Source organism: Pipra filicauda, unplaced genomic scaffold (assembly GCF_003945595.2).
Source record: "Pipra filicauda isolate LSUMZ 115617 unplaced genomic scaffold, ASM394559v2 scaffold739_size121030_pilon, whole genome shotgun sequence".
Taxonomy (NCBI): Eukaryota; Metazoa; Chordata; class Aves; order Passeriformes; family Pipridae; genus Pipra; species Pipra filicauda.
Window position 1 is genome coordinate 2,702 of NW_024104908.1, and position 24,864 is coordinate 27,565.

General features: G+C 53.8%; 1 protein-coding gene and 1 pseudogene across 1 annotated transcript; both read left to right on the forward strand.

Moving 5' to 3' along the window:
* The first annotated feature begins 1,707 nt into the window (after positions 1–1,707).
* On the forward strand, positions 1,708–4,731 carry LOC113993339 (annotated as a pseudogene).
* Positions 4,732–8,621: 3,890 nt separating this feature from the next.
* LOC113993331 (protocadherin gamma-A10-like) lies at positions 8,622–21,339 on the forward strand. Its single transcript, XM_039389535.1, has 3 exons — positions 8,622–8,683; positions 18,625–21,091; positions 21,323–21,339. The coding sequence occupies exons 2-3, from the start codon at positions 18,625–18,627 to the stop codon at positions 21,337–21,339; spliced, it is 2,484 nt and encodes an 827-aa protein (XP_039245469.1). The 5' UTR covers positions 8,622–8,683.
* Positions 21,340–24,864: the final 3,525 nt, after the last annotated feature.

Here is a 24,864-nt window from a genome sequence, read left to right on the forward strand (position 1 = left end):
ATACCTCCTGGAAGGCAGAGATGCAGGCTGCAGCCTGTGGGAATGGTTCTTTTAGAGGATATCTGTATTTTCGATTGGCATAACCACATTCTGGAAATTTTAAGTCAGAGTATGATTGCATTCCCCTGAAAACCAACAAGCAAACAGAATAAAGGGAACATAAACTCTTTCACTCAGTTATTCATGTGTTTCAGGTCTGTTAAGGCCATTCCTGTGAGGCTTTAAGAATGCTTTTAGCTCTCCCAGCTAAGCTCTTGTCTCTCTTGCTGTCAGACAAGACAGTGGACCTTTAATTCTGTTCTATAACAGTATGGCACAAAAAATGGGACAGACAAACCTCACCCTTGTTGAAATGCACAAAGGCCTTTTCCCAGCTCAGAAAAGTAAGGAAATGGTCAGTGCTGTGTCACAATTGCATGTGAGCACCAAGTTCTTTCTTTCCTGCATTCCGGATGTCTCTGTCTGACATCTGTGGGCTCTGTGCACTTCTCTTTTTTGACACTATGTCAGTCAACACAGCCAGTGTGTTTTTCCTAATGTTCACTGGTGTTGCCCGCTGAATCAGAGAATTCCTGTCACTCAGCCTTTGCAAAGCAGGTAATTCCAGCTCAGCAGGCAAGGAGGGTATTTTGACCCTTTGAGTACAGAGGATTCATGTTCTTTATGTCAGAGAAGAGCAGCAAAATGCACAATAAGATCAATACTTTGGCCGATAAGAGTTGGTTCGGTGTTCTGTCTGCTTGTAATAAAGCAGCACAAACAGTGTTGGGGTAGACTATAACAGTACTGAGTTGTGAAAACCTGTTCATTGTCTTTGGGTGCATTGCATGAAAACTCCAAATGTCCTTCAAAGGGCATTTTCTGAAGGTACAATCAAGATGAGCTTGTGAAAAGGACTTTGAGTTTGATCTCTGCATTGCTGCTCCTGGATTCAGCAGAACTGAACTGGAAAGCTGTCCCAGCATAACTTTCTGGGTTTGTGTTAGAGCATTTGTGTTCTCCTTTAGGTCCTGTTTCCTTGTACTCCCTGAACTGGGCTTGAGCATTTTTTGCCTGCTCCTTTTAAGAAGCACTGTCACCTCATGTATAGTAACTGATACCTTTACTAATGTATGTGATGCACGGAATATCCAGAAAGCCTCACACTGTCTGTGTTGTGCTGAAGTTTTAAACTCTAACATTATAAACTGTGATACCCCTGAGTGTAAAAACTGAAATAATGTGTAATTGTGAAATAAAGAGAGTACCTTAATTCCTTGTGTGGAAGAATCTTTTGTAGAATCGTTCATTCAGAAAACTCTGTCAAGGTTTTTCAAGCGTCTGGGAGGTTTTTTCTCATTTTGCCCGTAGATTGGGATAATGTTGGGTGGGTCCACATGTATGTAGAGCTTGGCGATGCTGCCGATGGAGTGTTCAGTGCCGTGTCGGTGCAGTTCCCGCTGCGCTGCCGCTGCGGAGGCTCCGGGATAGTTTGTCTATTCGGGGAAGGCGGCTCAGTCTTTCCGGGCTCAGCCTCTGCCTCACGCTGCGGTGGGAAACGCCTTGTGCAGCTTTTATAGGTGCGTTTCTCGAAGGGCGCAGACTCCCCTGCCAGAAGCAGAGACTCACGGTTTCCCGAGGACTGTGGGCAGCGGGGAGCGCGGACAGAGGGGGGACAGGTGCTGACGCTACCCGTGTGCTCGGAGTAAATCGGCGTCTCCTCATGGCTCATCCCGACCCTTGCCGGCATTTCCATCCCCGCTTCCATGTGCGCGCGTCCTGCCCCGGGCTCAGCCGAGGGCGAGCGGCGGCACCGCGCGTGTGCGCGCGTGTCCGTGGGCCGGGCCGAGCGGCAGCGCGGGCAGCGGGCGGCGGCGGGCGCAGTCCCAGCGCGCACCGCTGGGTGGTGGTCTCGGCTAAGGCGCCGCCGAGCCCGACCCAGCCCAGCTCAGCACAGCCAAGCCCAGCCCAGCTCACAACAGCCCAGCCGGGCGGAGCGGGCAGCGGCTGCGGCAGCGACCGCTGGGTCTGCCAGCCGAGCCTGGCACACCGCGGCTGCACTCCGGGCTGCCGAACCGACAGGAATACAGAGGGAGAAGGAAGGCACCCGACCGCCGCCGCTTTCGTTGGGGACTACGCGAGAGATCCGCGAGAAGGAGATCGGACACCGCCGCCGCCGCCGCCGCCGGAGGAGGGCCATGGCGATGGCAAGGCAAGTGCTTTGTGTGTGTGCTTTGCTCTCCCTGGCGCTCGCTCGCTCGCAGCCCATCCGCTACTCCGTGGCCGAGGAGGCGGACAGCGGCTCCCTCGTAGGCAACCTGGCGCAGGACGCGGCGCTGCCGCCGGCGCAGCTCTCGGCTCGCCGCGCCCGCCTGCTGGCCGAGGACGGCCGGCAGCACTTTCGCCTCGACCGCGCCAGCGGCCGCCTCGTCGTGGCCGACAGGCTCGACCGGGAGCAGCTGTGCGCCCAGTCCGACACCTGCACGCTCGCCTTCGAGCTGCTGCTGGCCGACCCGCTGCAGTTCTTTCGGGTCGAGGTGGCCCTGCACGACATCAATGACCATTCGCCCGTTTTCCCTGCTGAACGAGTCACTTTTAAGATCCCCGAAAGGAGCGACCCGGGCTCTCGTTTCCCTCTGGAGGTTGCTCGAGACCTTGATATTGGCAGCAACAGCGTCCAGGCATACAGCATCTCTCCTGAGAATGAGTACTTTAGTGTCTCCTATGGGAGTCGGATTAGGGGCAAGAAGTATGTTGAACTTGTTTTGGAAAAGCCGCTAGACAGAGAGGAGCAGGCAGAGATGGATTTCAGTCTCATTGCTGTGGATGGAGGCTCTCCACCCAGGAGTGGGACCACACAAATTCACATTATAGTTCTGGATGCCAATGACAACTCTCCAGTCTTCACACAGGAGGTGTATGATGTGCAGGTTTTGGAAAACACACCAGCGGGCTCTGTGGTTCTTACTGTGTTGGCAACTGATCGGGATGCAGGAATTAATGGAGACATCTCCTACAGGTTCAGTGAAGCAGTTGGCCAGAGTGACTCAGCATTTGAGATTGATCCCATAACGGGTGAAATTAAACTCACAAAGCCTCTGGACTTTGAGGCAGCAGAGACTCACGAACTCAGTGTGAGGGCCACAGATGGCGGGGGCCTTTCAGCAATCTGCAAGGTGTTGGTGGAGGTGTTGGATGTGAATGACAATGCCCCGGAGCTGGTGGTCAGTTCCTTCAGCAGTCCCCTCCCCGAGAACTCAGCGCCCGGCACGGTCGTTGCCCTCTTCACCGTCAGGGACCGCGATGCCGGGGCCAACGGCAAGGTCTCCTGTGCCCTCGACGATCAGCTCGTCTTCTCCCTGCGCCCAGCCTATAAGAATTACTATGAGCTGGTGACCGTCAGTGCCCTGGACCGCGAGGAGACGGCTCAGTACATCGTGACGGTGACAGCAGCAGACGCGGGCTCCCCTCCTCTGACGAGCAGCCACACCTTCACCGTGGCCATCTCGGACGTCAATGACAACGCGCCTGTCTTCACCCAGAGCTCGTACACCATGTACGTGCGTGAGAACAATGTGCCCAGCGTGCTGGTTGGAGCCGTGAGTGCCGCAGATGCCGACGTGGGGCTCAACGCCAAGGTGACCTATTCGCTGTCAGCGGGGCAAGCGGCGGAGCGGCCTTGGTGCTCGTGCCTGTCGGTGAACTCGGAGAGCGGGCAGGTGTTTGTGCTGCGAGCCCTGGACTACGAGCAGCTGAGGCAGAGCGAGGTGGTGGTGAGCGCCTCTGACGCGGGCTCTCCTCCGCTGCGAGCCAACGTCACCGTCCGCCTGCTGGTGCTGGACGAGAACGACAACGCCCCGCTCGTGCTCTACCCGGCGCCCGACAGCGGCCCGGCCTCCAGCGAGCTGGTGCCCGTGTCGGCTGAGGCGGGCTACCTCGTCTCCAAAGTGGTGGCCGTCGACGCCGACTCGGGGCAGAACTCGTGGCTCTCCTACCACCTGCTCAGGGCCACCGACCCCGGGCTCTTTGCCGTGGCTGCCCAAAGCGGCGAGGTGAGGCTCAGGAGGCCCGTGACAGACAGAGACAGCGTCAAGCACAAGCTCGTCGTCCTGGTGCGAGACAACGGCCGCCCACCCCTCTCAGCCACCGCCGCTCTCAGCGCACTCCTGCTCAAGGACTTCTCCGACCTGCGCCAACCGCACGGCAGCCCCGCCACCGACGACCAGCCCGGCTCCCTCACCACCTACTTGATCCTTGCCTTGGTCTCGTCTCCCTGCTCTTCCTCGCCTCCACAGCAGCCTTCGTGGCTCGCAGGCTGTGCAAGAGAAAGGAGCTGAAGGCTGCCCACGTGCTTGACGGGGCCGACAACTTGCCGAGCGGCCTGGCCGAGGCAGCTGCTGCAGGGACCCTGCCCCACCCCTACTGCTACGAGATCAGCCTCACCACGGGCTCGGGCAACAGCGAGTTCAAGTTCCTCAAGCCCTTCATCCCCAGCCTGACACCACAGCCCTGGGCCGTGGCCGGGGGCCCCAGTGAGGAACAGGTTTTCCCTTGTGTCCCTGTCCCCACAGAGGATGTGACACCGGACGATGCTGGGACTGTCTCTGCAGAACAGTTCCAGAACAGTCTTTCCTTTGACTAGCAAGGGATCAGCACAGGCAGAGGTTTCATGCCTCGTGGTAGCAAGGGATGCAGGCTGCAGCCTGTGGGAATGGTTCTTCCACAATAAATCTGTATTTGCAATTGACATAACCAAGTTCCTGCAAATTCTAAGTCCGAATAAATTTTTTCTCTCATTTCAAAAACTAGTCAACCGAACAAAAGAAAGTAAGGTTCTGTCACTCAGAGATTGATATGTTTCACCTCCATTACAGAGAGTCTTTGAGAATGGAGTTAGCAGTTCCAGCTAAGCTCTTATTTCCCTTGCTGTCCACCAAGAGAGTGGGCCTCTTATTCTTTGTTGAAACACAATCGCACAGTTGGGCAGACCTTACCGAAATGCAGAAAACCCCTTTTCCAGCTCAGAAAAGTAAGGACGTTGTAAGAATTGTGTCACATAATTGTTTGAGCATGGGGCTTTTTCTTTCCTGGGTTCTGGATGTCTCTGAGATGTGTGGGCTCTGTGTCCTTTGCTTTCTTGTCACTATATCAGTCAATACAGCCACTGTGTGTCTGCATATCCTGTACTTGTGGTGCCCAGCAAATCAGGGATTGGCTTCCATTCAGCCATGGCAATGCAGGCAATTCCAGCTCAGCAGGCAAGAAGGGTATTTTGACCTTTTGATTAAAACAATCTCATCATCTCCAGGGCAGGGCAAAGCAGCAAAACACGTAACAAATTTTCCTTTGCCCTATGAAAGGGAGGTTGGGTCTTCTGTCTCTTTGGGATCATCTTGAAAATACAGAAATATGGCAGTACAAATGCAGTTGGGGTAGATTGTAACTGTGCAGAGTTGTGAAAACATGTTCATTTTCTTTAGATGAATTACATGAAAACTCCACATGTCCTTCAAAGAGCATTTTCTGAAGGTAGAATCAAGGTGAAATGGTAAAAAGGACATTGAGTTTGGTCTCCTCATGGTTCTTCCTAAATACTTCTTGATAGGAGTGTCCCCACATGATTCTTTGGGTTTGCGTGAGGCCATTTGCATTCTCCTTTTTGTCATTTCTCCTTCTACTCTCTGAACTCTGTTTGAGCATTGTCCTTCTTATTCTACTTAAGAAGGACTGTCATATCATGTATAATAAATTATTTTTGAATGATGTCTGTGATGCACAAAATATTCAGAAAGCCTCACACTGTGTTGTGCTGAAGTTATAAACTTTTATAGCATTTTAAACTTGGGTACCCCTTGGGTAAAACTAAAATAAAGAGAACATCCAAATGCCCTGTATTGAGACAGTCTTTGTAGATTTGTTCTTTCTGGGAAAGCTCCCTCAAGGTTTTTCAAAAGTCTGGGAGGGTTTTTTTTGTCTTTTTCCTTTGGCTGAGGTAATGCTGAGTGGGTGCATTTCTCCAGTTTCGAGATGCAGCTGATACAACATTCAGGAAAACAGTGGGGAGGAGGGAATTGCTATCAGGCCTCTGTGGCTCCTCTGAGCACTGACCTTCTGGCTGAGATGGATCCCAGTAATATGCAGGTCAGGGGAATCTGACCCCATCCCCAACAGAGGCTCTGGGTTTGCAAAGGCCCCTGCAAAGCAGTGATGGAGGGGAGTGTCCTTTCCAACTCTCCTGACAGCCCCATCTGCAAATGGCAACTGTGAGGTGTCAGAGCACATAATGTTTGCAATACTAAAGGTGTGGGAATTTCAGAAAAGGGTGGCACAAAGATAGAATGCAGGTTGCCTTGAGAAGTATTCCATGGGAGATCCTGGAGGTGGGAATTTGGTGAGTAAAAGCTGCTACCAGGGAGATGCCTTGCTGTCGGGAAATACAGAGGACTACAACAGGACTGCTTCCACAAGGCATGGATGAACAGGTAAGTCCTGAGGAGAAACTGGTGTAGTGATGCTGACAGAAGACTGATGCACATCAAGGATGAAGTGATCCATAATCCAGTTAATCTGGGAAGGCGCAGGCCTCTGCTGTGCTGTGTTCTGCTCCACAAATCCTTTGCTGAAAGGTTAAATTCATCTAATGGTAAGCAAAGAACCTGCAGGCAGCTCCCACTTGGTACTGGTGAGAAAGCCAACTGTGAGCAAGAAGTCTACATGCAAACTTCTTTTATTGGGACACTGAAAATGATAAATAAAACTGCTTTACTTCATGAAAGTTGTGTAATGTCTTGAATGAGTGAAACAGGAGCACTCCTCCTTTTCTGTGACCAGGGCCTGCATAGCTGCTGTGTGTCCTGTGTGAAGTTACTTCCACTAAGTGTTCTCCACATCTAATGGGATGTAGGATGATCTCTACTAATCTCTTCCAATATTGTGAGCTATAAAAGAGAGTCAGTGTGTCTCTCTTACTGAGATCTCTAGAGACCATCACCCTTTGTAGCTAAACTGCTGGGTCTTGGGTCATTCCAGTTTGAGGCTCCAAGTGTCAGTTCATAAATAGATGCTTTATTACAGCTTTTACTCCAAGGGTGGGAGACACTTTCCTGTCTTGGAAGGCCTGAAAAAACACTGAGCTTTCCCAAGGGGCTCATTGGAGGTGCCCTTTAGGAAGGGTTAAGTCCTTAGGCCAGGTAATAAGAACCCTTAGCAGAAGAAATGCTTTTCTGGAGTTGTTGGTCACCAACACAAGTAGATAATCAGGGATATCAAGATTGGAGGCAGCCTGAGCTGCCATGGTCATGCACTGGTGGCGTTCACAGTTCTGATGGAAATGGATCAGGCAAAGAGTAAATTCAGTGTGCTGAATTTTAGAAAAGCACACTTCCACCTATTCCAGGGGTTAGTCAGTGCATGTCCCTAGGAAAGTGCCCTGAGGAACAAGGGAGCAGAGCAGAGCTAACAGATGTTTAAGGATGATTTCCACACACTGGAACAGACCACTTGAATCCATGTGTAAGAAATGAGGAAAAGAAGGGAAGAGACCGGAATGGCCAAGGGAAGACTTGCTGGTCAAACCAAGGGACAGGAAAGAAATGCACAGGCAGTGGAAGCAGAGACAGGTGTCCAAGAAAGAGTATGGGAATGTTGCCTAGTTTTTTAGGGGTAGGGTCAGGAATTCAAGACACAACTACAGCTGAACTTGACAAGGGATACAAAGAATAGCAAGAAGGGCTTCTACAGGTATGTCAGGCAGAAAAACAAGGTAAACCCCCCTGATCTTCCCGTGATGAACACAACTGACAAGCTGGTAGCAACAGAGCAGGAGAATGCTGAGGTACTCAACCCTCAGTCATCCCTGGCAGTGTCTCTTCCCACACCTATCAAGTGGATGGAGCTCAAGGCAGGGACTGAGGGAGCCAAGTCTCTCCCACTGTAAGAGAAGATCAGGTTCGAGACCGCCTGAGGACCCTGAACATGGAAAAGGCTATTGCTGCCTTGTGCTATTGCACAGGGTTTGGAATTCCAAGGTGGCTGAAGTCGTTCTGGTATTAAGCTGTGTTGGCAGAAAAGGTAAGGAAAAAAAAGTCACTCAAGCATGACTGCCCCAAAAGCTGGGCAGTAAGTGGGGGAGATGGTGCTTTTGAACTAAAGGAATACGACTACTATATATTAAGAGAATTTTATATCTATTTTTATCACCATTACAAAACATTTTCTCGTGTGGTAGAAACAGCACAACCACGGGACGCCTCTGCCTTCTTAGCGGTCGTGATCAGCTTCTCAAGGAAGAGATGAGCTGGAGGGGGCTGGACGGGGCCCTAAGTCTCTGTGGCGCCTGTGCCACTCCCACGAGCTTCCCGTGGGCGAGGCAGGGCGGGCAGCGCTCGGTGCCTGCAGTGCCAGGAGGAAGCTGCGGGCGCCGCTGTTGACTGAGAGGAGCGAGGGGAAGCGCTGCAGCCCCGCCCGCTGCGGGCAGAATCGTTTGCCCGCTCGCTCGGTGTCCGGCTCGGCAGACGCCGCATTGCGATCGTCCCCGCACTGCCGTCCCCTGCTGAAGGAGGTGGAGAGGCCGGTGGCAACGGCCGGGAGCGGTGAGCCGGAGAAGGAATTGGAGAAGAAGCGGGAGCCGAAGCGGGTACCAGGTCGACGGTCGGCGGCGGGGATCTGCCGGCGGTGTTGCGGTGCCGGCGGTGCGGCGGCGGAGATGTGCGCGGCGGGGAGGCGCTGGGGCCGGCGGCAGCGAGTGCTGCTCTGGGGCGTCCTGCTGGCGGCCTGGGAGGCGGCGTGGGGGCAGCTGCGCTACTCGGTGCCCGAGGAGATGCCCAAGGGCTCGTTCGTGGGCGATGTGGCCAAGGACCTGGGGCTGCAGCTGCCGGCGCTCCGCCACCGCGACGCCCACGTTTTTGACACAGGTAGGACACGGTACTTTTTTCTGGACTTGCAGAACGGCCACTTATCTATGATGGAGCAGGTGGACAGGGAGGAGATATGCGCAGCTGTTCCTAAATGCATCCTAAATTTTGAAATTCTTGTAAAGCAACCAATGAACATTTACAAAGGGGAGGTAGAAATACTGGATACTAATGATAATGCTCCCAGTTTCCCAGAAAGAAGCACTATCTTAGAAATCATCGAGTATACTGCACCAGGCGCACGTTTCCCATTGGAGAAAGCTCACGATCCCGACATAGGAGTGAACTCTTTACAGAATTATGAATGTAGCAAGAGCAGCTATTTCACCTTGGACGTGAAAAATGGAGATGACGATGTGAAATATCCAGAATTAATATTGGTGAAATCTTTGGATCGGGAAGAGCAGGCTGTTCATAATTTGATCCTAACAGCCACAGATGGCGGGAGTCCGGTGAAATCGGGATCGACAACAATACAAATAGTGGTGTTAGATGGAAATGACAATGCTCCAGAATTTACTCAGTCTGTGTATAAGGTGACCGTGAGAGAAGACGTGGCCGTGGGAAGTCGGGTGTTACAGGTGACAGCGACTGACAGAGACGAGGGGCCAAACGCTGAGGTGAAATATTCGTTCTTTAAAATCCCGGAGAAGTTCGACAAAACTTTTAAGCTAGATCCTGAAAGTGGGGAAATTGAAATAACAGAGAAGTTGAATTTCGAAGAACACGAGTTTTACGAATTGGTTGTGCAAGCTCGGGATGCAGGCGGACTTGCTTCCCACACCAAGGTACACATCAAGGTCGCTGATGTGAACAACCACGTTCCCGAAATTGTAATTATGTCCGTGTTCAGTCCCGTTCCAGAAGATACACCGCTGGGAACAGTAATCGCCATTTTCAGCGTCCAAGACAGGGATTCTGGGGCCAACGGCGAGGTGCAGTGCAGCATCACGGAAAGCCTCCCGTTCCGCCTAGAGAAGTCATTCGATAATTACTACCGTGTGGTGACTGCAGAGCTGTTGGACCGGGAGCAGGAGTCGGAGTACAATGTGACGGTGCGGGCGGCCGACGGCGGACGTCCGTCGCTGCAGAGCAGCAGGGTGCTGTGTCTGCGGGTGCTGGACGTGAACGACAACGCGCCGGTGTTCTCGCAGGAGCGCTACAGCGCTCGGCTGTCGGAGAACAACGTGGCGGGCGCGCTGGTGCTGCGGGTGCGGGCGACGGACTCGGACTGGGGGGAGAACGCGCGCGTGCGGTACCGTCTGGGGGAGGGTGGTGTGCGGGGCTGGCCGCTGTCGTCGTACGTGTCGGTGCAGGCGGAGACGGGCGCGCTGTACGCGCTGCGCTCGTTCGATTACGAGGAGGTGCGCGAGGTGGGGCTGTGGGTTTGGGCGGAGGACGGCGGCTCGCCGGCGCTGAGCAGCAACGTGTCGGTGCGGCTGGTGATCGTGGACGAGAACGACAACGCGCCGCAGGTGCTGTACCCGCCGGCGGCGGGGGCGGCTTTGTCGGGCTCGGTGTGGTCGGGCGTGGAGCTGGCGGCGCGGTCGAGCGAGGCCGGCGCGCTGGTGGCCAAGGTGGTGGCGGTGGACGCGGACGCGGGTCAGAACGCGTGGCTGTCGTACGAGCTGGCCAAGGCGACGGAGCCGGGGCTGTTCCGCGTGGGGCTGCACAGCGGCGAGGTGCGCACGGCGCGCTCGCCACTGGCCCGCGACGCGTCGCGCCAGAGCCTGGTGGTGCTGGTGAAGGACCACGGGCGGCCGGCGCTGTCGGCCACGGCCACGCTGAGCGTGGTGCTGGCCGAGAGCGTGGCCGAGCTGCTGGCCGAGCTGGGCAGCGCGGCGCGGGCGGAGGCGGAGGCGGGGGCGGGCGAGGCGGGCGGCAGCCTGACGCGCTGGCTGGTGCTGGCCGTGGCCGCCGTGTCGTGCCTGTTCCTCGCCTTCCTGCTGCTGCTGCTGGCGCTGCGCCTGCGGCGCTGGCGGCGCTCGCAGCAGCAGCTGCTGGCGGCGGGCAGCGGCGCCTTGCGCGGCGTGCCGGCCACGCACTTCGTGGGCATCGACGGCGTGCGCGCCTTCCTGCACTCCTACTCGCACGACGTGTCTCTCACGGCCGACTCGCGCAAGAGCCACCTCCGCTTCTCGGCCGACAGCTGCTGCGACACCCTGCCGGCCCGGCCGCCGCCCGACGAGCCCGCGCCGCTGCTCGGAGACGAGAAACCTGCCGGTGCCCGCCCCGCGGACCCCGCCCCTCTCCCGGTGAGTTTTTTGAAACCGAGTGTTTCGGCGACGTTTCTCTCTGCTTCTCTCTTGCTCTTTCACCCCGTGATCTGTGTTACACGTAGGGAGGATCTAGACGTCTTTTCATTGCCCAGGTTTACATGTGGAGGAGGCAGAAGCGGGGAATCTGCTTCTTACTGGAGGCTCATCTATAGTTTTTATTATGTCATTACTGTGCTTCACGTTGTTCACTGGCAAAATTTTTCCTGGGGAACAGCTTACCCTTTGCCTTTAGAATCCTGGTATTTCTTCTTTGAAGTGCAGGTGGCAAACCTGTTTGCATATTATGAGGGTAAAAAAAAAGTGTGCATTTTTCGGGGTTTTCTGTCCATTTGCATTATTACACAATATGACTTTCTTTCTTACTGGAGAAAATAAGTATTGGGAGCCTTGGTATTGTACTCCTCTTAGTTTGAAGGTCGATATGATGTATTTTACTAATAGCTTAAAGATGTACTGCTTATAAATGTGACAGTGACAGCTTTGGGAGGAGCAAAAGCATTGTTAGTTCCTGTGGCAGGAAGAATGTGACAGGGAATCATGGGAGTTGTAGTTTTCTGGGTTCTCACACTTGCTCAATCAATACTTGATTGTCATTGGTCGAAAGATCATGTGACATGTTTAAGCGCCGTATTTAAACCGAAGTGTTTTGAAAGAAACCTCAATTCTGCTCTGGCATTCGTGTCTGAGTGGGGTTCGTGCTAAAACAACACCTTAAGTTCCCTACTCAATACCTGTGCTGGAACCTTGAAGAGTATGTCACTTCAGATCAAGTTACCGAGAGCTGTGGGCAAGCGTCCTCTCAGGTACGTTAATTTTTTGACTTTATTTTGTGTTTAGGATTCTTAACAGGCATTTCACAGTGCACCGTTCACAGTCCTGGAAATCACGTTTTAAGACGGTCACCAGCCCGTGAATGTCACCTGCTGTACATGTCTGAGTCGGCTGTGTGTGTTTCATGTGTCCTGTTCTCTACTGCCTGCCAGAGCTCATTTCATCTAGCTTTCCCTAAGGCTGGAAGCTTCCGTTGCATTTGCAACTTCACAAGGAAAACTCTTGTCTTCTTCTTGTCTTCTTCTGGCACTTCTTCGAATTTTTTAAAGTACTTGCTAATACCCAATTCCCAACATTTCATTGTGATCTCTGTATCAGTTCTAAAATTCTGGTAGAATTGGACAGCCTTGTAGCTTGAAAGCCAACACCTTTGAAGCCTCAGTTTTCTTCTAAATCTGCCATCAACAAAAGAATTAATCAATCCTACTTAAGGGCACTCGAAGTTTTACGAAGAGGTTCGTGTTAGATAGTGCAGAATTCCTCTGATAGCCCACCGAGTTTTTTTCCCCGCTGCCAGGTTTAACATTTGGATTCGATACAAATGTATTTGTCGATTACTGTACAGGCGCAGTCATTGAAATAGAGTATATTTCCTAGAACATACATTTTAAAAATGTTTAAAAACAAAGTACGATTCATCACTATCTCCTTATAGCGTGGCTAACTTCTGAATGGGAGGTAATCTGGAAAACAGCGATTTGGAGGGTACCTCAGTGTGTGAAGATGTATGAATCTGTGTGTCTTGGTTGTTATGGGCGACTGTCGCCATAAAGGAGGTAGTGAATTGGCGGTGACAGGTTTCAGCAAACTAGACCTCATATAGAGATGTTCACAGTATTTCTATCTCTTGGCTTCTGAAATGCTACAAATTCAAATCCACTTCCTGTTCTGAAAGGTTATTAATTCGTTACCGTGAGTTGTGCACAGGTGCAGCTGGAGGAAAGGGAATTATCCTTCACTGGATGAACTGCCGAAGTTAGCAGGAAAACATATTTTCTAAATATACCTTCCTGAGAAGGTCTTGACGTTGGCATCTGCAGAGATGCAGCGTTGGTGTATGTGCAAGAGCAAGTCCACCGACTAAACAGAGTGGAGAGTTTTCTAATCTCTCCTTGTCTTCTGCGTAAGGGGCTGTGATGATACAGCCTTCCCTCAGGATTTTTTGTTGTTGTTTTTGTTTGTTTGTTTATGGGTTTGTTTTTTTCTCTGCTGTAAGAGAGGCGAGGTTCTAATTCACAGGTGAGGTACAACAGCTTTCCGTTAGGGATCTGTCTGTTTTCTTTTGATTGTTTAAGCAACGGTAACCACCATCAACATTTCCCAGAAAGTATTCTTAAGGTTGGAGACCAGCTACAGTATCGGCCGCGGTTTGTGGGAGACAGATGAAAGGAATTCGGTGTTGAGTTGTATGGTACTGATATGATGATGCTGGGCTTTGAAAGTCGAAAGAGATGGGCTCCGATCTGGTGTGACCGCTGTGGTTTTCTCAATGGCTGGACTTCCTGGCTTTGCTTGGAAATCAGTGACTGCTGTTCAAAGGGGGAAAACTTAGTGCTAGCTGTGGGTCTCTCAGCTATCAGAAATAAACCCACTACCCTCGAGCAGTGCCTCAGCGTTTGCTCTGTCCTGCCTTTTCTCTCACGGTAGTGAGAGGATGGCAGAGGGAACACCCCGCGCCCCACTGAAGAGATCAGTAAGATCAGAGTAGGGGAGAAATCAAGGTCCTGCTGCACGTCCTTCAAGCAACGGGGGAGGATTTGTCCTGCAGGAGACTTGCAAGTGTGAGGAATTCAGATAATAGGAATTCCTAGATGCACCCTTTCAGCACAAAGAGAAGTTTTCTGTTTCGCGGTACCGATTACCAATTTATTTTCCAATCCGTACCAACTGAAGGACTTGCAGAGCAGCACCTTCGAGCTGTTCTCTGCGGTTCTCAGACACGGACTCAGGGTGTCACTGTTGGCCAAGGCGGAGAAGCAGCTCCGCCGTCGGCTCCTCCCCGGCGCCCGCTCATTGCTGCTCCGCACAGCGCAGAGCAGGGAGAAAAGCAGGAACCGCTCGACTAAGCCGTGCCCCGACCAGCAAAAGGGATTTCATACATTTATTTCTCTCGGATACCGGTTCAGCTGCTGGGAAAGCCTAATCTAAAGTCGTCCGCAGAATGAAGGTCAGACCGGCAGCCCCGGGCTGGGCAGCCGCCGGGCGGGTCGCGTTGCTGGCCGTGCTCCTGACGCTGTGCTGGCGGGCGGCGGCGGAGCCGCTCCGCTACTCCATCCCCGAGGAGCTGCCCAGAGGCTCGCTGGTGGGGCCGCTGGCCCGGGACCTGGGGCTCAGCGCCGACGAGCTGCCGGCGCGAAACCTGCGGATAGTCGCTGGTGACGAAAAGCAGTACTTCACTCTCGGGGAAGGCAATACAAATCTGCGGGTGAACGAGAGGATCGACCGAGAGGGCATCTGCGGGGCCGTGTCGCCCTGTGTCCTCCGCTTGGAGGCAGTCATGGAGAACCCTTTCGACATGCTTCCTGTGAGCGTTACTATCCAGGACATCAATGACAATGCGCCGCAGTTTGACAAAGAATTTGTTACCATAGAAATGATCGAGTCGACGCCTCCTGGGACCAGGTTCCCACTGGGCAGTGGCAGAGACCCTGACATTGGGGCAAACTCTTTACAGAAGTACGAACTTACCCCCAATCCACTCTTCTCCCTCCTAGTGAGGGAGAGTCCTGACGGGACGAAACACGCGGAACTGGTACTGGAGAAAACCTTAGATCGAGAAGAACAGAGAAATCACCATTTGATACTGACGGCGCTGGATGGCGGGGATCCAGTCCGATCCGGGACAGCCCAGATTAAGATTAACGTGACCGACGCAAATGACAACCCACCAAAATTCACCAAAGAGATCTACAAGGTTCGACTGATGGAAAACCTGCCAGAGGGCTCCTTAGCTTTTCAGGTGAAAGCTACTGACAGTGACGAAGGTACAAATGCAGAAATTACTTACGCTTTCAGTGACATCGCAAAGAGTGCTCGCCAGCTCTTCTCTCTGGACCCCAGGACAGGGGATGTGAAGGTTACAGGCCTCTTAGATTATGAAGAAAGGAAATATTACGAAGCGAGTGTTGAAGGCAAGGATGGGGGCGGCCTGACTGCACACGCCAAAGTGCACATAGACATTCTAGACGTAAACGACAATGCGCCAACCCTTTCCCTCCTGCCTATCTTGAACCCGATACCCGAAGACTCAATTCCGAGCACAGTTGTAGCTGTGATCAATGTCCGTGACAAAGATTCGGGAGAAAACGGAGAAGTGAGCTGTAACATGGACGGAAATCTGCCTTTCAGATTAGAAACGTCATCGGAGAACACCTATAAACTAATAATAGCCAGTGCCCTGGACAGAGAAGCAGTGTCCGCTTACAATATCACCATCATTGCAAGGGACCGGGGCAGCCCGGCACTGTCGAGCAGCACAGAGCTGGTGCTGGAGGTGTCGGACGTGAACGACAACGCGCCGGTGTTCGAGGAGGCGTCGTACAGCGCGTACGTGCGGGAGAACAACGCGGTGGGCGCGCTGGTGTTGCGCGTTGTGGCTCGGGACTTGGACGCGGGCGCGAACGGGCGCGTGAGCTACTGGCTGTCGGGCGGCAGCGCGGGCGCGGCGGGCGCGGCGCCGCTGGTGTCGGTGGAGGCGCGGAGCGGCGCGGTGTACGCGCAGCGCTCGTTGGACTACGAGCAGTGCCGCGAGTTCTTGGTGGCCGTGCGGGCGCAGGACGGCGGGTCGCCGGCGCGCAGCTCGACGGCCACGGTGCGCGTCTTCGTGCTCGACCAGAACGACAACGCGCCGCGGGTGCTCTACCCGCCCCCGCCGGCGGCCCCGGGAGCGGCGTCGGCCCCGGGCTCGGTGGGTTCGGCTTTCGAGGTGGTGCCGCGTTCGGCGTCGTCCGGGTACCTGGTGGGCAAGGTGGTGGCGGTGGACGCGGACGCGGGGCGCAACGCGTGGCTGTCGTACGAGCTGGTGCAGGCGTCGGAGCCGGCGCTGTTCCGCGTGGGGCTGCAGAGCGGCGAGGTGCGCACGGCGCGGGCCGTGTCGGAGAGGGACGCGGCCAAGCAGCGCGTGGTGGCCGTGGTGAAGGACCACGGCGAGCCGGCGCTGTCGGCCACGGCCACGCTGCACGTGGTGCTGGCCGAGAGCTTGCAGGAGGCGCTGCCGGAGCTGAGCGAGCGGGCGGCGGGCGCCGAGGCGGCGGGCGAGCTGCAGTTCTATCTGGTGCTGGCGCTGGCGCTGCTGTCGGCGCTGTTGGTGCTGAGCGTGGCGCTGGCCGTGCTGGCGCGGCTGCGGCGGGCCGGGCCGCCCGGCGTGCTGCGCTGCCTGGGCGCGCAGCGCTTGTCGCTGGCCGGCGCCGCCTTCCCGGCCGACTTCTGCGAGGGCACCTTGCCCTACTCCTACAACCTGTGCGTGGCGGCGCCGCCCCGCTCCACCGCCCCCGAGGCCACTTGGCCGCCACCGCCGCTGCCCATCGTGCCCGCGGAGGAGCTTGTGGCCGTGGAGCCCTGCGAGAAGCCGAGTCCGAGCAGGAGCGCCGTCGTGGAACAGCCGCTTGTCGACCCCGACGCACAGCAGGTCAGTCAGTCCATTTTCTTCGAGCTCTTCCTAACTATTGCCCTCTTTTCTTCTGTGTTTCCCGGCGTGTTGTGGATGGGGAGTGCTGGTCCCTGTCTCCGTCACAGAGTGAAGGAACGGGGCCACTCCGTCCTCTAATAGTACTGGGTAGTGGCATCTCTTGAGTCTCACTAGTCACAGGTTGAATTTCAACTGGATGTGTTGTATGTAATATTTTAACTAAAAAAAGTGAAGGGGATTTGTTACTATGAGGAAGGAGATACTCTTGTTCCGCATGAAAGAACCATGGAAATGATACTGACATTATCTGTCGGAGATTTTTCCTTAATGATCCATTTGTCCTGAAATTCTTGGACCTCGTTGATAGGTCGTTGCAAACCTTTTAGTTAATGCTTTTTCGATATTGGATTCCCAAAAGAGTTCCTGTACTTCATGAATGGAAAAGTGATAGGTTCTCCATCCAAACTGAAAGAAGAGAGTATCACCTATATTTTGCAGGATTGGTTGCAGCAGTGGGACGTCTTAACTTTTCCTGACTTTATTTTTCCATCCTGGTCGGTGGTCGGTACTTCTGGGGTTTTTTTGGGGTTTTTTGTTTGTTTGTTTGTTTTTACTCTTTAAAATATTTCTTTCATACACCGTTGTAGATGAAGAATGAAGTCTTAAAAGAAAGAAAAAGTTGTAGTTTGTGTTTCAAAGCCTGTTTTCTTTTCATATCCTCTTTACAAAAAGGTAAGTGCTTGGACCTGGTGTAGAAAATTCGTTGTCCTAGCTTTTGGGGGTTTTTTTTCAGTAACAGTTACATCTGTCTGCTTAAAAAGTTTGGCGTCTAAGATCCAAAAATTTACATTAAATTTGAAGGAGATTTGCCGAATGACAGCGTCGGCACTTGAGTTTGCACATTTATCAAGGGTACCCCAACTGAGGGTGTGCAGCCGTACTTCTCTTTTCCCCCTGTTCTAAATTATTTTGTTGAATATATGTTGTAGCTACGTGAATATACAAGAATTAGCACAATTAACAAGCAACAATCCTTTACACCTTGATTTCTGAGGAAAGAAAAGCCTCTACCTGGGCCTACAGAATGACGTGATTGTATGTAAATATGTGTAATATGTCCAGGTTCACTGCAGGTGCTTTCCAGCCTCTTGAGTAGTGGTAGGTACAGTCATAAAGGAGTGATCAGGTAACGGACAGCCTAAAACACAGGGGTGAGAGAATAGGAATTTCCGGGAGTAGGGGAGCCTCCTCCTGTACTGTGGCCTCGGAAAGGTCTTCTGGGGAGAAAGCCCGGAGCGCCTGGCAGATGGGTGAGCAACTCATCTCCTCCGGAATTGTAGGGAGTTGGGGTCGTTTGCGTCTCAGTTTCAGTGGGTTGACAATATTTTGTTCCAGCTTTAGAGGTCTCAGTATCAGTCAGTGTTGGTGGAGTAGTTAATTTAGGTATTATGGATTAAGATATTCAAAATCAAAGTTCCTGACGCCCAGCTAAATAAGCTTAATACCTGTGGTTTTCCGGGAGGCGGGGTGTGTGTCTAATTGTGTACATCAGAGCCCGTTTTCTTTTGCTACTCTTGTACCAGTTATTTAATTATAACTTCTAAAAATACTTACGATGAAAGTTTTGGTTTTGAGCTACTGAATTAAGACTCGTAATACTCGGTACGTCGTATTAAGAAAACTGTATGACATATACATTGTGCGTGCAGTGCCGGGAGGAGGCTGCGGGCGCCGCTGTTGACCGAGAGGAGCGAGAGGAAGGTCGGAGCGCTGCAGCCCCGCCCGCTGCGGCCCGGCTCGATCGGCCTCCCGGTGTCTGGCTCGGCGGCCGGACGATTGGCGACAGTCCCCACGCTACGGAACCGTGCTGAAGAGACACAGAGAGCCCGGCGGCAGCGGCTGGGAGCGGTGAGACGGAGCTGCACCGTGAGCCTGATCGGTGAGCGGCGGCGGGAGCTCTCGACGCAGTTGCGGTGCCGGCGGTGCGGCGGCGGAGATGTGCGCGGCGGGGAGGCGCTGGGGCCGGCGGCAGCGAGTGCTGCTGTGGGGCGTCCTGCTGGCGGCCTGGGAGGCGGCGTGGGGGCAGCTGCGCTACTCGGTGCCCGAGGAGATGCCCAAGGGCTCGTTCGTGGGCGACGTGGCCAAAGACCTGGGGCTGCAGCACTTGGAGCTCGGCGACCGCGGCGTCCGTATCCTGGACAAAGGTAGGACGCAGTATTTTGGTCTGCACGGGAAGACGGGACATTTAGTGACGGCCGAGAGGATCGACAGAGAGCAGCTGTGCCGGCTGGTGGAGCAATGCGTGCTGCGCTGTGAGCTGATAGTGGAGGCGGAAATGAAGTTTTATGCAATAGAAGTAGAAATCAAGGACATTAACGACAACGCCCCGAGCTTCCGAGAGGCAGAAAAAGACCTGAGACTGAGCGAGACGACAGCCCCGGGGTCGCGGTTTCCCCTCCCAGATGCTCACGATCCGGACTCGGGACAGAATTCCCTGCAGAGCTACGAGCTGAGCGGCGACGAGCACTTCTCGCTGGCCGTGCAGACGGGCCCCGGCGGGGATCAGCGTCCCGAGCTGGTGCTGGCGAAGGCGCTGGACCGGGAGGAGGCGGCGTTCCACGAGCTGGTGCTGAGGGCGAGCGACGGCGGCGAGCCGTCCCGGACGGGCACGGCGCGGATCCGCGTGACGGTGCTGGACGCGAACGACAACGCGCCCGTGTTCAGCCAGGCGGAGTACACGGTGCGTGTGCCGGAGGACGTGCCCGTGGGCTCCGTCCTCGTCACCGTCACGGCCACCGACGCCGACGAGGGGCCGAACGGGCATGTGAAATATAGTTTCCATAAAATTTCAGATCGGGCTTCGAAACTTCTTTATCTGGACTATGCAACAGGAGAAATAACTATCAGGAACGAATTGGATTTTGAGGAATTCTCCTCCTATGAACTGGAGGTGCAGGCACGGGATGGTGGAGAGCTCTCCGACACGGCAGAAGTCGTGATCACTGTGACAGATGTCAATGACAACGTGCCTAAGATTTCCGTGCGGTCGGCTCTGAACGAGATCTCGGAGGACGCCCCGCCAGGGACGGTGGTGGCCCTGCTCCACGTGCAGGACCGCGACTCGGGGGCCAACGGCGAGGTGCGCTGCTCCCTCGACAGGGCCGTCCCGTTCCGCCTGGAGAAGTCCTTGGAGGGGTACTACCGCGTGGTGACGGCGAGAGAGCTGGACCGGGAGCAGGAGTCGGAGTACAACGTGACGGTGCGGGCGGCCGATGGCGGTCGTCCGTCGCTGCAGAGCAGCAGGGTGCTGTGTCTGCGGGTGCTGGACGTGAACGACAACGCGCCGGTGTTCTCGCAGGAGCGCTACAGCGCTCGGCTGTCGGAGAACAACGTGGCGGGCGCGCTGGTGCTGCGGGTGCGGGCGACGGACTCGGACTGGGGGGAGAACGCGCGCGTGCGGTACCGTCTGGGGGAGGGTGGTGTGCGGGGCTGGCCGCTGTCGTCGTACGTGTCGGTGCAGGCGGAGACGGGCGCGCTGTACGCGCTGCGCTCGTTCGATTACGAGGAGGTGCGCGAGGTGGGGCTGTGGGTTTGGGCGGAGGACGGCGGCTCGCCGGCGCTGAGCAGCAACGTGTCGGTGCGGCTGGTGATCGTGGACGAGAACGACAACGCGCCGCAGGTGCTGTACCCGCCGGCGGCGGGGGCGGCTTTGTCGGGCTCGGTGTGGGCGGGCGTGGAGCTGGCGGCGCGGTCGAGCGAGGCCGGCGCGCTGGTGGCCAAGGTGGTGGCGGTGGACGCGGACGCGGGTCAGAACGCGTGGCTGTCGTACGAGCTGGCCAAGGCGACGGAGCCGGGGCTGTTCCGCGTGGGGCTGCACAGCGGCGAGGTGCGCACGGCGCGCTCGCCACTGGCCCGCGACGCGTCGCGCCAGAGCCTGGTGGTGCTGGTGAAGGACCACGGGCGGCCGGCGCTGTCGGCCACGGCCACGCTGAGCGTGGTGCTGGCCGAGAGCGTGGCCGAGCTGCTGGCCGAGCGGGGCAGCGCGGCGCGGGCGGAGGCGGAGGCGGGGGCGGGCGAGGCGGGCGGCAGCCTGACGCGCTGGCTGGTGCTGGCCGTGGCCGCCGTGTCGTGCCTGTTCCTCGCCTTCCTGCTGCTGCTGCTGGCGCTGCGCCTGCGGCGCTGGCGGCGCTCGCAGCAGCAGCTGCTGGCGGCGGGCAGCGGCGCCTTGCGCGGCGTGCCGGCCACGCACTTCGTGGGCATCGACGGCGTGCGCGCCTTCCTGCACTCCTACTCGCACGACGTGTCTCTCACGGCCGACTCGCGCAAGAGCCACCTCCGCTTCTCGGCCGACAGCTGCTGCGACACCCTGCCGGCCCGGCCGCCGCCCGACGAGCCCGCGCCGCTGCTCGGAGACGAGGAACCTGCCGGTGCCCAGCAGGCGGACCCCGCCCCTCTCCCGGTGAGTTCCTTTTACCTCATTTTTCTTACTTTCCTTTCTGAATAGTTCTCACTTTTTTCCTCTTTTCTGTATAATTCTTCGTGCACGGAGATATGACGAGAAATTGACCGGCACATGGAGACTCCTGTGCTCTTGCCCCTTGTTCGTACAGGGACTTATTGTTTATTTCTCGCTCAGGCTGGTGTGGAATGCTGAAGAGGTTGAGGGTACTTTGTATCCTGTCCTGTATATCTAGGTGGGGGTAGCCGGTAAGTCGATACCAATGTAACATGAGGCACATCTACTTCATACTCTCTGTGATGTTGAACCTTGCAGAGATAAGCATTTCCTTTTCTTGAAGAGTTCATTTAACCGCGTTTTAAATCTCTGTAACTGGCCTTTTGATTACATGTGATTGGCAATTATGAGTGTCAAAGAGTACCATGCAAGTTGTGAGTGGCTGGAGATGAGAGTCCTGGGAGCTGTGCATGAGGGACCCTTGAGAGCCACAGAAGACATGTTATTCCAGCTGTATTGAGAGCTTTAGGAATTTTCTCCTGTGTGTCTGTAGGTTGCTGTTCTGGTTTGGGTTTTGCTGGGTTTTGTTTGTTTGTGTGTGATTGTTTGGTTTTGTGTTTGTTTGCGGTTTTGTTTGTTTTTCACTAACAGCATAGTTATGGACTTAATGACAAATACCATAATGGGGCCTTTGTGAAGAGATGCCAGATTATTCTTTCCTTACTAAATACCTGATTTATATATGTCTAGTCTAACTGCCTTTATTAAGAACGTATCCTGGGATCTCTTTCATTATGCATGTTTTAACTTCTTGTCTTGTTCGTTGTGATGAGCCAAAGGTGAGGAATTTTCTCTGATGGTGTGTGGAAGGTCATATGCATTCCATTTGCCCAACTGTCCAGTAAGTGCCTTTCATATTTACAGCTGTCAAGAGAAAGACTTTCAGACACCTTTTTCCTTAAAATGTCAGTGCAGAAATGCTCTTGCTCGTCACATATACATGGTGAAAAGTCAAATATTGTCCAAGGTAAGGAGAAGTTGTCTGTGCAACTTTTCTTTTGATAGAGTTTACCTGCAGGTGATGAAGATTAATGCAATCTGTCACGGGTTTGAGGAGAGTCTCGGGGGTCCTGTGTGTGAGGAGGTACTGGTGGAGACAAGTGCAAGTGTTTTGTTGCTGCCCTACAAACATGAGTCTGAAGGTGCCTTATTTTTTATGTTACACAGATTTTGACAGGTCTAGTTGTGTGTTCATCAGTTTGCTTTCCTGTTGCATGATGATTCCTATGAATGGTGGTTATTAGGCATAGATGTAACCTTTGCATTAGTTTGGTAGTGTAATGTATTTTCTGGGTTGTCCTTGTGCTGGAGAAGGATGATGCTGTCTTTCAGCTGACACTTTAATGACCAGGACCATACCTGAGCTCTATATTGCTTATGGCCTTTAGACCTTTTTATGTTTCTTCAAACTGTATGAAGAATGAACCTGTGCTGTGGTCTTTGGGCTCTGCAAATTTGTGGGCACCCCATTTCTTTCATTGATGTCTCTCTGCAAACTTAGTTCTTTGTTGTATGATATTTGGGCAAGGTGAAGAGTTCAGACTGCACAGAGAAAGGGCAGGTGCAAGAGTTCACTGTGCTATAGTTTGAAATGGCTAAAAGGAAGGTCTCAAGGTTCAGTTTTCCCCAGTTTTTAGATGAGGCCCACAGATGTGCTTTCATGCATTTCCTTTTTTTTTAAATTATTATTATTTTTTAATTATCCAAAGGAATTCCTTTGAGGAATTATGGCTGTATAGAATCATAGAATCATAGAATCATAGAATCGATTGGGTTGGAAAAGACCTCCGAGATCATCGAGTCCAACCCTTGGTCCAAATCCAGTCCATTTACTAGATCATGGCACTCAGTGCCACATCCAATCTGCGTTTAAAAATCTCCAGGGATGGTGAATCCACCACCTCTCTGGGCAGCCCATTCCAATGCCTGATTACTCTCTCTGTAAAGAATTTTCTCCTGATATCCAACTTAAATTTCCCCTGGCGGAGCTTAAGCCCGTGCCCCCTTGTCCTATTGCTGAGTGCCTGAGAGAAGCGACCAACCCCCACCTGGCTAGAACTTCCCTTCAGGTAGTTATAGACGGTGATGAGGTCACCTCTGAGCCTCCTCTTCTCCAGGCTAAACAACCCCAGCTCCCTCAGCCTCTCCCCATAGGACTTATGCTCCAGTCCCTGCACCAGCCTTGTTGCTCTTCTCTGGACCCGCTCCAGCACCTCAATATCCTTTCTGAACTGAGGGGCCCAGCACTGAACACAATACTCAAGGTGTGGCCTCACCAACGCAGAGTACAGGGGAAGGATCACTTCCCTGCTCCTGCTGGCCACGCTATTTTTGATACAGGACAAGATCCCATTGGGCTTCTTGGCCACCTGGGCACACTGTTGGCTCATGTTGAGCTTCCTGTCAATTAGTACCCCCAGGTCCCTTTCTGCCTGGCTGCTTTCCAGCCACTCTGTGCCAGCCTGTAGCGCTGCAGGGGGTTGTTGTGGCCAAAGTGCAGGACCCGGCACTTGGCTTTATTGAACTTCATCCCATTGGAATCAGCCCATCTCTCAAGTCTATCCAGATCCCTCTGCAGAGCCCTCCTGCCTTCCAGCAGGTCGACACTCCCTCCCAGTTTGGTGTCATCAGCAAATTTGCTGATGATGGACTCAATCCCCTCATCTAAATCATCAATAAAGATATTAAACAGGACTGGACCCAACACAGACCCCTGGGGAACACCACTGGTGACCGGCTGCCAGCTGGATGCAGCTCCATTCACCAGCACTCTCTGGGCCCGACCCTCCAGCCAGCTCCTAATCCAGGAGAGGGTACACTTGTCCAAGCCATGGGCTACCAGCTTTTCCAGGAGTATATTATGGGAGACAGTGTCAAAGGCCTTGCTGAAGTCTAGATAGACCACATCCACAGCCTTCCCCTCATCCACCAGGTGGGTCACCTGATCGTAAAAAGAGATCAGGTTGGTCAGACAGGACCTGCCCCTCCTAAACCCGTGCTGGCTGGGTCTAATCCCTTGTCCATCCTGAAGGTGCTGTGTGATTGCACTCAGGATGATCTGCTCCATAACCCTGCCAGGCACCGAGGTCAGGCTGACAGGCCTGTAGTTGCCAGGGTCCTGCTTGCAGCCTTTTTTGTGGATTGGGGTGACATTCGCCAACCTCCAATCATCTGGGACCTTCCCAGAGAGCCAGGACTGTTGGAAGATGATGGAGAGCGGTTTGGCAAGCTCTTCTGCCAGTTCCCTCATCACCCTGGGATGGATCCCGTCTGGTCCCATAGACTTGTTAGGATCCAGCTGGCTCAGTAAGTTGCTAACTACATCCTCCTGGAATACAGGAGGGCTATTCAGCTCTCTGTCTCTGTCTATCTGCTCTAGAGGCCAGTTGTTCTGAGGGCCACCTGTCTTACTGCTAAAAACTGAGGCAAAGTAGGTGTTAAGTACCTCAGCCTTCTCCTTATCTTTGTTAACTATATTTCCCTCCAAGTCCAACAGAGAATTGAGGTTTTCCTTGCCCCTTCTTTTGCTATTAATGTATTTATAAAAGGACTTTTTGTTATCCCTAACTGAATTAGCCAAATTAACTTCAAATTCCACTTTTCTTTCCCTAATTTTTTTCCTGCATGACCTAGCTCTCTTCGTAAATTCTTCATAAGTAGCCAGCCCTTTTTTCCACAGTCTGTAAACTTTCTTTTTATCCCTGATTTCTTTCAGAACCT

What these genes read in the sequence shown, in the direction of transcription:
- LOC113993331 (XM_039389535.1), top strand. Translation starts at nt 18,625, where the DNA reads ATGTGCGCGGCGGGGAGGCGCTGGGGCCGGCGGCAGCGAGTGCTGCTG.